Genomic DNA, 10,865 nt, shown 5'->3' with positions numbered 1-10,865 from the left:
CTGCACTGGATGAATGCTGAGAGCAATGTTTGATTTTGATTTGATTTATTATTGTCACATGTATTATTATACAGTGAAAAGTATTGTTTCTTGCACGTTATACAGACAAAGTATACCGTACATAGGGAAGGAAAGGAGAGAGTGCAGAATGTAGTGTCACAGTCATAGCTAGGGTGTAAAGAAAGTTCAACTTAGTGTGAGGTAGGTCCATTCAAAAGTCTGATGGCAGCAGGGAAAAAGCTGTTTTTGAGTCGGTTGGTACATGATCTCAGACTTTTGTATCTTTTTCCCGACGGAAGAAGGTGGAAGAGAGTATATCCGGGGTACATGGTGTCCTTGATTATGCTGGCTGCTTTTCTGAGGCAGCGGGAAGTGTAGACAGTCAATGGATGGGAGGCTGGTTTGCGTGATGGACTGGGCTTCATTCACGACTCTTTGTAGTTTCTTGTAGTCTTCGACAAAACAGGAGCCATACCAAGCTGTGATACAACCAGAAAGAATGTTTTCTATGGTGCACCTGTAGAAGTTGGTGAGAATCAGAGTGGACATGCCAAATTTCCTTAGCCTCCTGAGAAAGTAAAGGCATTGGTGGGCTTTCTTAACTATACAGTCCACATATGCTTACCTTAAGATGGAATAATCCAGCTGGAGAGCACAGGGATTGAACACACAGCCTTGGCGTCATTAGTATCAGACTCTAACCCGTGGTCTATTAGGTTTCATTCCTTTGAGACTTTTCAGTGGTTTGATAGATGTGAGTGGCTTACTGAGCCATTATAGAGGAAATTTAAGAGTCAACCACATTGCTGTGGGTCTGGATCTAGAGTCAGATGTAGGTCAGACCAGACAAGGATGGTAGACTTTCTTCCCTAAAGGGGTGATCCAACTGGATATTTCAATAATCAACAACAGTTACTATGGTCATCATTAGAGCTTTAATTCCAGATTCTTATTGAATTCAAATTCGACCAGCTGGGATTTGAACCCAGATCATCAGAGCATTACCATGTGTCTCTGGATTACTAGTCCACTGACAATACCAAATAAATTAAACAAAATTGTCAGGAGGGGTGGGACAACAGTCCCTGATGGGAAACTGTAACAAAAGCAATTTGGCAAAGAAAACTTAATTAAACCAAAATGTAATTATGGGGAAAGGGAGAGTGGGGTGGGAGGGTACACTCCAACCCCCTGTAGTCCTTATTGGTCACAGGAGACCTGTAGAGTGCAGGTGGACACTGCCACCACCCCGGTTTGTGCATTATTTATTGCAGGTGACAGGACAAGCTGAGAGAGAGTGCTTAAAGCATGCAGGGCTTTATCAATAGGGGAAAAGACTACAAAAACAAGGAAGTCATGTTAAAGTTACATATCAAACACTGGCTCATCCTCAAGCGGCGTATTACTGCCCAGCTCTGGGCACCACACCAGAGGATAGATGTGGAGGCTGCAGAGAAGATAAATGTGAATAGTTCCTTGCAAGAGGAACTTTGGTTATGTAGAGATAGAATTTAGAATCATAGAATTCTACAGTGCAGAAGGAGGCCATTCGGCCCATCAAGTCTGCACCGACCACAATCCCACCCAGGCCCTATCCCTGTAACCCCACATATTTACCCTGCTAAGCCCCTGACACTAGGGTCAATTTAGCATGGCCGACCAACCTGACCTGCACATCTTTGGACTGTGGGAGGAAACCCACACAGACACAGAGATTTTGCAAGGTTGGGACTGTTCTCCCTGGAGAAGGTGGAGAGGAGACATGACAGGTCTTATCAGAAGTTTGGGAGAAACTTTTCCCATTGGTAAAAAGATCGAGAACCAGAGGGTACAGATTTAAAGGCAATTGGCAAAAGCAGCCAAAGAAGAAAAACTGTCACACATCATATAGTTAGGATCAGGAATGCACTGCTCGAGAGTGGTGGAGGCAGGGTCAGCAGAGGCTTTCAAAAGGGAATTGGAGAATTATCTCAGAAAGGAAAACTATGTAGGGCTGTAGAAAAAAGACATGTGTCACTCCCATAGGAGTGAATTGCTACTTCAGAGGGCCAGCACAGAGCAAGACTAAGAAAGGTCATGGAATCCCTCCAATGGGAAGGGGGCCATTCGGCCCATTAAGCCTGCACCAACAACAATCCCACCCAGGCTGTATCCCCATAACCCCATGTATTCACCCTGCTAGTCCCACTGACACTAAGGGGCAATTTAGCATGGCCACTCAACCTAACCCGCACATCTTTGGACTGATCTGCACAGTAACCATTTTATGATTCAGTATGAGTTGCAAGTGGTACTGAAAACTATGTAATCATGTGGTAATCCCCATGTCTGACCTTATTGGAAGATCGGCTGAAGATGGTTGGGCTTGGGCACTATCTTGAGGAACCCCTGCAGTGACGTCTTGTTTTACAAACAGCAAACTCACCCCTCCACAGCCATGTTAAAGTGAGGTCACTGTTTTTGATGTGAGGAGAGCTAAATATTTTCCAGAACACCAGAGATAACTCTTGCTTTTAGAAAAGTAGTGACAGCAGACCTTTTGAGTCTCCCAGAGAAGGCATGATGTGGAGATGCCGGCGTTGGACTGGGGTCCACAGTAAGAAGTCTCACAACACCAGGTTAAGGTCCAACAGGTTTATTTGGAATCACGAGCTTTTGGAGCACTGCTCCTTCATCAGGTGAGTGAGCAGCGCTCCGAAAGCTCGTGATTCCAAATAAACCTGTTGGACTTTAACCTGGTGTTGTGAGACTTCTTCCAGAGAAGGCAGACAGGGAGCCTTGGTTTAACAGCTCATCTGAATAATAGCACCATCAGAAATGCAACACTGCTTCAGTATTGCACAGGATTGTCAGTCTGGATGTTTTGTGCTCAAGTCCTGGAGTGGAATTTGAACCCACAACCTCCCAATTTAGAAGGAAGAGCTCTAGCCATAGAGGCACAGCTATGGCAGTGTTAATTCACAAGAGGCTCCCCATTCCAATCAAAATTCCAGGTACAATCTTTTTTTAAAATGCAAGATCTTTGAAAGGTGGAATAGGTTAAGCATCCAAGAAAAAAAGGATGGGAAAACATGTTGATGTTTCAGTGAGAAGCTTCATGCAAATATCAGTTCCCTAGTACTTTCACAATGCTGCACTCACACCATGAAGGAGTAAAACTGCCATTGTGAGAATGGGTGTGTCAAAGTGAACACGATAGCAGTCAGTCACCATAATGCACAATAATTTTGTAATTTGGCTTAGATTTAGACTATGGACACTACTATGGTGCAACTTTTACAAACGCACCATAGAAAATTATTTCTGGTTGTATCACAGCTTGGTATGGCTCCTGCTCTGTCCAAGACATCAAGGAACTACAAAAGGTCATGAATGTAGCCCAATCCATCACGCAAACCAGCCTCCCATGCATTGACTCTGTCTACGCTTCCTGCTGCATCGACAAAGCAGCCAGCATAATTAAGGACCCTGCGCACCCCGGACATTCTCTCTTCCACCTTCTTCCATCGAGAAAAAGATGCAAAAGTCTGAGGTCACGTACCAACCGACTCAAGAACAGCTTCTTCCCTGCTGCTGTCAGACTTTTGAATAGACTTACCTTGCATTAAGTTGATCTTTCTCTACACCCTAGCTATGACTGCAACACTACATTCTGCACTCTCTCTTTTCCTTCTCTACGAACGGTATGCTTTGTCCGTATCGCACGCAAGAAACAATACTTTTCACAATAATGAATCAAATCAAATGGACACAGGTCTTAGCAAGCAGAAAGAATTTGGCAGGAAGGTTATAAGTGCATTAAAATGAATCAAATCAAAATTTTTTTGAAATATTTATTCAACACAAATGCATCATTGACAGTATTGAAAGCGGCTGAAGATTTATAAACAATTCATTGAACAATTTTCTCAATATTCTTAACATTTACAATTAAATATCCCCATATTCTCTTCTAGTTTTACAGTTTTTCTTTCTTCAACCAGGTTATAGAAAAGGTTCACAGTTACCAATTATGAACAATGCATTCAGTCAATCTTTAAAAAAGTCACAGTATAAGCCTTTAGCTGTTAAAATGGTGAAAAGTAAAAAAAAAATGTTCTGGTCAAACACCAAATATTAAAAATCCACAAAGTATTTCAAAATGTAGGATCATGCTCAAATTATTAACTAACACACACACACACACTAACACAATTAAAATAGGGAGGATTGCTTTGATCCTCATGATAAGCAAACAGAAGTCAGCAACTGTTGGGTAGTTCACAAATTATTTTGCAATTCATTGACAATACTTTTATGCAGGGACAAATACTGAAAGATAAAATAAATATCAAAAGGCAACTCAAAGCTGAGCAACCAAAGGTTTGAAATTTATAATATAGCTTCAGTTATGACCTTCCAAAATGGCTTAATAATACCTCATGCATTTAAGCTTTGGATGATGCTACATCAGTTAATTATGAAGAAAAACTGTTTAATGCATGCTACACCCACATTTGAACAGTCAAAGTGATGGTTTCATGCTAACATTCAGCAATTGCTTGTTGTAGTAGTAACTTTACTGGCAGACGTATAGGAACCAGATCCTTTGGAAAGTTTCTTAGAGGCAAAGGAAGCCTGGAGACTTCTAACTGCCCTGACACTACGAAACCGCAAAGTATTCTTAACATGGTCTCGGAAATCTTTGGAAACAAAGTAATAGACAAAGGGATCAATGCAACTATTTATGCTGGACAGGCAAAGACTTACAATGTAGAATGCATAAATATTGCTGTCCCCTTCATATTTTATACGGGAATAGTGAACAATAAGCATAATATTGCTAGGAGTGAAGCAAACTAAATACATCGTAAGAACAGTAATGATCAACTCGATTGCTCTCTTGCGGCTTTTCCCAATGTTGTCTTCATTGAGGGAAGCTTTCAATGTTTTGATCATCAGCACATATGCAGTTAATGTCAGCAATGCTGGAAAGAAGTAGACACCAATAGCCAATGACAGAAAGTAGTCAAACATGCTAGAAGCCAACTCGTCTTCAGGCATGACATCATGACAAGTTATGATATTAAGGTTAGCAACGTTTGCAGTTTGCTGAATATTTAAGTACAATGGCATAGTGCCCAATGCAAATATTATCCAAATAAAAATAGATACAGCATAGGCAATCGAAACCTTTCTTCTTGATTGAGATATTGGATTAACAACAACCCAATATCGTTGAACACTGAGGCACGTCATGAACAGAATTGAACAGTACATGTTTCCATAGAAGAACACCACCAGCACCTTGCACAGTCCTTCTCCATAAATCCAATTGTTGCTATTTAGATGGTAGGCAATTTTCAAAGGGAACCAAATGACAAACAGGAGATCTGCCAAAGCCAAATTGGCCATGTAAATAGCTGCCGGGTGCTTCAGTTTGGTCCGATAGACAAATACCCAGAGTGCCATAACATTTGCAGGCAAGCCAATCACGAACACGATAATGTAAACCAAAGGCAAGAAGACTGTCGTCAATCCACTAGTTAGTACAGATGCAGCAAACTCATCAACTTCCAATCCAGGCTCACCATTGCTGTTGTTGGTTTTTCTACCGAAAAAGCTTCGGTATTTCCCTGAAATTAAAGAGAGCTCATCTATAATTCCATAATAAATGTTATTCCAGTTTACATTTGTCACCCAAATTAAATGGGGCCAATATGAAGATGTTTCAGGTTTAGAAAAGGGCAGATAATTCCATTCAAACTGTGTTACAGTATAAAGGGATATAATAAAGTTAAAAAACTAGGTCATTAGTATTAAGTTACATTGTTACTGGTAAAGCACTTAACATATATGTGAACTTCATGTTACAACTACTAAATCACGAGAAACTAAATTACAAGAAATACTAACTTTTTTTTAAGAGAAGAAGCAATTGTGTTTGATACTCTTAATGCACAAGTTACACGTTAAAACCTCTTGTCTTAAGTGTCTTATGTTTCCCATAAAGTATATCAGTACAAATGTGGTGCTGTCTAATGCATTAACCACTAGCTTGGAGATCAATTGGGAATCCAGATATAGAAATTACATTTTGTTAAGAGCCAATGTTTAAATGTTTAAACATGGTCTGAAAATACATGCTGCATGCCAATGTACTTTGATGTTTTGTCAGGAAGCAGAGGTAGTTTTAATTGTTGGATATTAGATGCAAAGTGTAGATTTAAATGAGTTTCATTTAGTGTGTCTGTGTAAGAAATGGCTAAAACTCTTCAGAATCATGTTAAACAACGGCGTTTGCACGTATGGGGATTTTGGTTTGATTTCAACTGCCTGCCTTGTGCTTAGAGAGTTTACATCATGGAGAGCAAGCAAGTGTGAAGAAAGCTGAGCTGAAATAGTGGTAAGTTGGAAATTAGAGTTGTTTCTTTTCATGTTTAAAGATTGTTCAACTTTTAAAGAGTTAAGTTGCTTCATTTTGCTAGAGTTATACTTAAGCTGTGTTATGAATAAACACCGGAACCCTACCACACCTCCCATCACAGAATTGGAGCGGGCAACGGAAATGTTATAGAATCCTATAATGCAGAAGGAGGCCATTCAGCCCATCGAGTCTGCACCGACCACAATCTCACCCAGGCCTTATCCTCATAACCCTCGGGCGGGAATTTCCGGCCTCATTCGAGTGAGGCCATAAAGTCCCACCCAATGTTTATGTTACTTTTAAAGATCTCTAATTTGTCCATGGAATTGTTCCTGGAGTGAGGCAGCCTTTCCTCTCGTTTATGCCAAAAATAGAAAAATTGTTGGGGTCTAGTCTGGCTTCATTATACATCTTGGAGCTCTGATCCGGGACCCTAACGCAACACTGAAGTTCACAATAACAGTTCTGCTGTGTTTGGGACAAATAAAACAACTCTGGCTCCACTGCTGTCAAGTAATAAAATTGTGTGGCCATGAAGTATACATTATAGATGTCACCATAATTTAAAAAGTTTGAGGAATGCAGAGTGTCTTCCTATCCAATCCCTCCCCCAACCAGATGAGAATGTGCCAAGCTTGTGCCTACCAGAGGAAGAGAACATGAGGCATCCAGACCACTGTTAAGCACTGCAATTGGTTTCAAAGACACGTTCATTTCCTTCTTACAAGGGCTTACAATGCAAACCAAACCAGATGAAACTCTTATTCTTACAGTCAACTATTTGAGCTGGCATCCTATTCAAAGCCCATTCTCGATCACGTTTATAACCTTGTGACTAACTCGGCTTGTAGTAATTCTAAACTTTACCTTGGGGAAGGCTCAGTATTCAACCACACCCTTAAACAGGGTCATCATAGTTACAACATGACACACACCTTTCCAACCAGTTTCGATTATAACCATACAGCTACAGTTCAGGATCACAGTCATAATATGCACACCCAGCCTACATGGCTCTCAGCTTTAAAACATTAATTGGTCAACATTTTACTGCAATTGCTTATTCTCAGTACCAAGGGAGAAATGGAAAGATGAAAGCTGCATCTTGTTTCAGAACCCAATATGCCATTTTTTTAAAAGTTCTTAATGCACGTTCAATCACCTTAAAAACGTACATCCTAGCCAGATTTAAATTCACCAGATAACAGTCTACTGAATCAATAGTTTTCAATACCTGTCTTTATTTTATTCATTTACAGATGTGGGCACCGCTGGCTAGGCCAGCGTTTATTGCCCATCCCTAGTTGCCCTCGAGAAGGTGGTCATGAGCTGCCTTTTTAAACAGCTACAGTCCCCGAGGTACACCCACAGTGCTTTTAGGGAAGGAATTCCAGGATTTTGACCCAACGACATTGAAGGATCGGTGAAAGATTTCCAAGTCAAGATGGTGAATGACTTTGAGGGGAACCTCCAGATGATGTGCCGGGGTGTCTGTTGCCCTTGTTCTTCTAAAATGGTAGAAATCATGGGTTTGGAAGGTGCTAAAGTCACATTATGGCTTCTGCATAACTGACCTTTTGCATATCTTAAAAAATGCTCTGATCCTTAATGCACTAACATGGCTCTCTCCTCCTTTCATCTCCCTATATTTAACCATAAATCTGCCCCATCAAGAAAAATTAAATCTCTTTATTCTGTGATTCAAGATAGTTATGTCAGATGCTGAATAACTTCATTCCATGTCTGCGTGGGTTTCCTCCGGTTACCTCCCACAATCCAAAAGATGTGCGGGTTAGGTGGATTGACAGTGCTAAATTGCCCCTTAGTGTCAGGGGGACTAGCTAAGGTAAATGCATGGGATTATGGGGATAGGGCGTGGGTGGGATTGTGGTTGATGCAGATGGGCTGAATGGTCTCCTTCTGTACTGTAGGATTCTATTCTATGATTATCCTAGTGCCAAGGCCTTTTTCTCTACACCGTCATATAGAGTAAAACTATAATTAATTAATAAATATGCAAAAGGTCAGTTATGCAGAAGCCATAATGTGACTTTAGCACCTTCCAAACCCATGATTTCTACCATTTAGAAGAACAAGGGCAACAGACACCCCGGCACCATCTGGAAGTTCCCCTCAAAGTCATTCACCATCTTGACTTGGAAATCTTTCACCGATCCTTCAATGTCGTTGGGTCAAAATCCTGGAATTCCTTCCCTAATAGCACTGTGGGTGTACCTCGGACTGCAGCTGTTTAAAAAGGCAGCTCATAAATAAATAAGGGCAACATTATTTCAAATGCATTACATGTTAACTCTCCACAGAATCTACTCTATTCAGCCAAACCAGTACACAGCATTATATATATGAACAATATTATATCCTGATAATGTTTTAGTGACAGATTGTCAGCGGTATGAACAATGATGTGCTGAAACTGTGCAAAACGTCTGAATCAGTGAACAATTTCAAAATCAACTCATTTTGACAGGACTCAAAACATCAACTCTGCTTCATTCCACAGTTTTTTTTGTCCGCAGCATTTTCTGTCTTTCAGATTTCCAGCATCTGCAGTATTTTGGTGTTTAACTCAGTCACTTCTCTTCCAGGAATGCCTACCCTGAAGTATTGCTCATCCCTCCAACAGGATTTCCATTTGTCTTGCTTACTACATTCACCTTCATTGCTTTCCATTTCCCCTCGCTCTTTGACAAAGTATTTGCCTAAAGTTGCTTTCACTCTGCCATTAACACTTCCTTTGTCACAATCTCCCCTACCTCCAATCTATCACTGACCTCCTTCATCATCCTGCTCCAGCCTTACGCGGTATAAAGCCCATCGCAGAGGTTTACAACATGGAAATAGGCCCTTCGGCCCAACTTGTCCATGCCACCCAGTTTTTAAACCACTAAGCTAGTCCCATATTCGGCCCATATCCTTCTGGTATCCACCTTACCCATGTAACATTTGCCCCTCTCTAGCTCTGAAGATTCACAGACTCGAAACCTTAACAGTTTCTCACTCCACAGATGCTGCCACATCTGAGTTTTTCCAGTACTTTCGTTTGTGTTAGACAGTATACTGTCTCCCTCCTACAGTACAGCAGATTACTGTAGATAACAGCAACATTACAACAGGATTTCAAAAGGTGTACAATTTCACTGCAGCTGGTAACCAGAACAGTTTGCCTTCCAATCACTGATCCAACTTTAGTTTAGTAGCAAGCATGTAATTAAAATAACCGCAGGATTCACTAACTCTCCATTTTGCCATTAGCATGTTTTAGTCAAAAAGTTTACATCGGAGTGTTCCAAAATACACTACAACGAAAAGCCAGACATATGCGCCCTCCCTCTCACTTTTACAAGATAAGAATGTATTTTCCCTTCAGTCCCGGTCCAATGCTCCATAGTCTGGGGACAAAACCAGAAATGGAAGCTGCGCCCAGTCTAATTGTTCAGTCGGGATCACCGAAAGCAGCCGCTGACGAGGGAGCAACACTCACTAACTTTCAAACAAACTCCGGACCGAACAGGGAAATAAAAATCGCAAAGTTTTCTACTTTAAGATGAATATTGTAATGAAGGACAAAAAGTGTTCCTTTATCCGAGCCCCACGCCACTTGCCTCACTAACAGGACTCTCTCTAATAAACCTCGGAGCTCCCAGCACCAGTCATTAAGCAGCACAGAGCAATTGATCACTGAAACCTCTCCGGCTTTCCAGCCCCTCTCCCCAGCTTTCCAGCCCCTCTCCCCGGCAGCAGCAGCAGCTCCTGCCTCCTCCACAGTCTTACCTGCCCGGCAAACTGGCAACAACAGCAGCAGCCACGCCGCCAATGTCACTGCAGACATCCTCGCAATGCTTCCTCACTCAGTACCAAATACAGGGGAACAAGAACACACTCTAACTGCGCTGCCCACCCCGCTCCGCTCTATATATCAGCAGCTCCTTGCGGAAAGGGGCCGGATCCTCTTACCTGGGACTGGCTGATTGACAGGAGCTTGGACAGCCAGCAATCCGATTGGGGGAACCTGCAAAGGAGGCGTGGCCTTAGCCACAGGGGCGGGGCTATCTGCCAGGCCTGTCCCTGCCTTGAGGTGTGGCGATGCTGGCGTTGAACTGGGGTAGTGGTTCATTATGTTGTAATTGAGTTTCTGTCTGTCTATGCCTTGTTTGTGAACCCCACTCTCCACTCACCTGATGAAGGAGCAGTGCTCCAAAAACTCATGCTACCAAATAAATCTGTTGGACTTTAACCTGGTGTTGTGAGACTTCTTACTGTGCCTGCCCTGAGACAGGAGAATGGGGCTGGAGCTCCACCCACACATTCTTCTTCCCATGCCTTTGTCTCGGTGCTCACTTCTTTGATGTGGAGATGCCAGCATTGGCACTGTTAATGACCTTACTGTGCTCACGTCTTTGGGCAGGAGTCTCCCTCCCACCCCTGGTTCAGCAGATCC

At 42.0% G+C, this 10,865-nt stretch overlaps 1 protein-coding gene across 2 annotated transcripts; it reads right to left on the bottom strand.

Moving 5' to 3' along the window:
- Nucleotides 1-3,826: 3,826 nt before the first annotated feature.
- On the bottom strand, nt 3,827-10,316 carry LOC144495334 (proteinase-activated receptor 2-like). 2 transcript variants are annotated; one of them, XM_078215440.1, is made up of 2 exons: nt 10,199-10,316; nt 3,827-5,615 (listed from the first exon to the last, which is right to left on the bottom strand). In XM_078215440.1, the coding sequence occupies exons 1-2, from the start codon at nt 10,254-10,256 to the stop codon at nt 4,531-4,533; spliced, it is 1,143 nt and encodes a 380-aa protein (XP_078071566.1). In that variant the 5' UTR covers nt 10,257-10,316; the 3' UTR covers nt 3,827-4,530. The 2 variants fall into 2 exon arrangements, with proteins under 2 accessions (XP_078071566.1, XP_078071567.1); XM_078215441.1 differs by lacking the exon at nt 10,199-10,316 and adding an exon at nt 7,052-7,298 and having other exon boundaries at nt 3,833-5,615.
- Nucleotides 10,317-10,865: the final 549 nt, after the last annotated feature.

Source organism: Mustelus asterias, chromosome 6 (genome assembly GCF_964213995.1).
Source record: "Mustelus asterias chromosome 6, sMusAst1.hap1.1, whole genome shotgun sequence".
NCBI classification, from domain to species: domain Eukaryota; kingdom Metazoa; phylum Chordata; class Chondrichthyes; order Carcharhiniformes; family Triakidae; genus Mustelus; species Mustelus asterias.
Note: the sequence above shows the minus strand (reverse complement) of the source record. Positions and strands in the feature narration are given on the sequence as shown.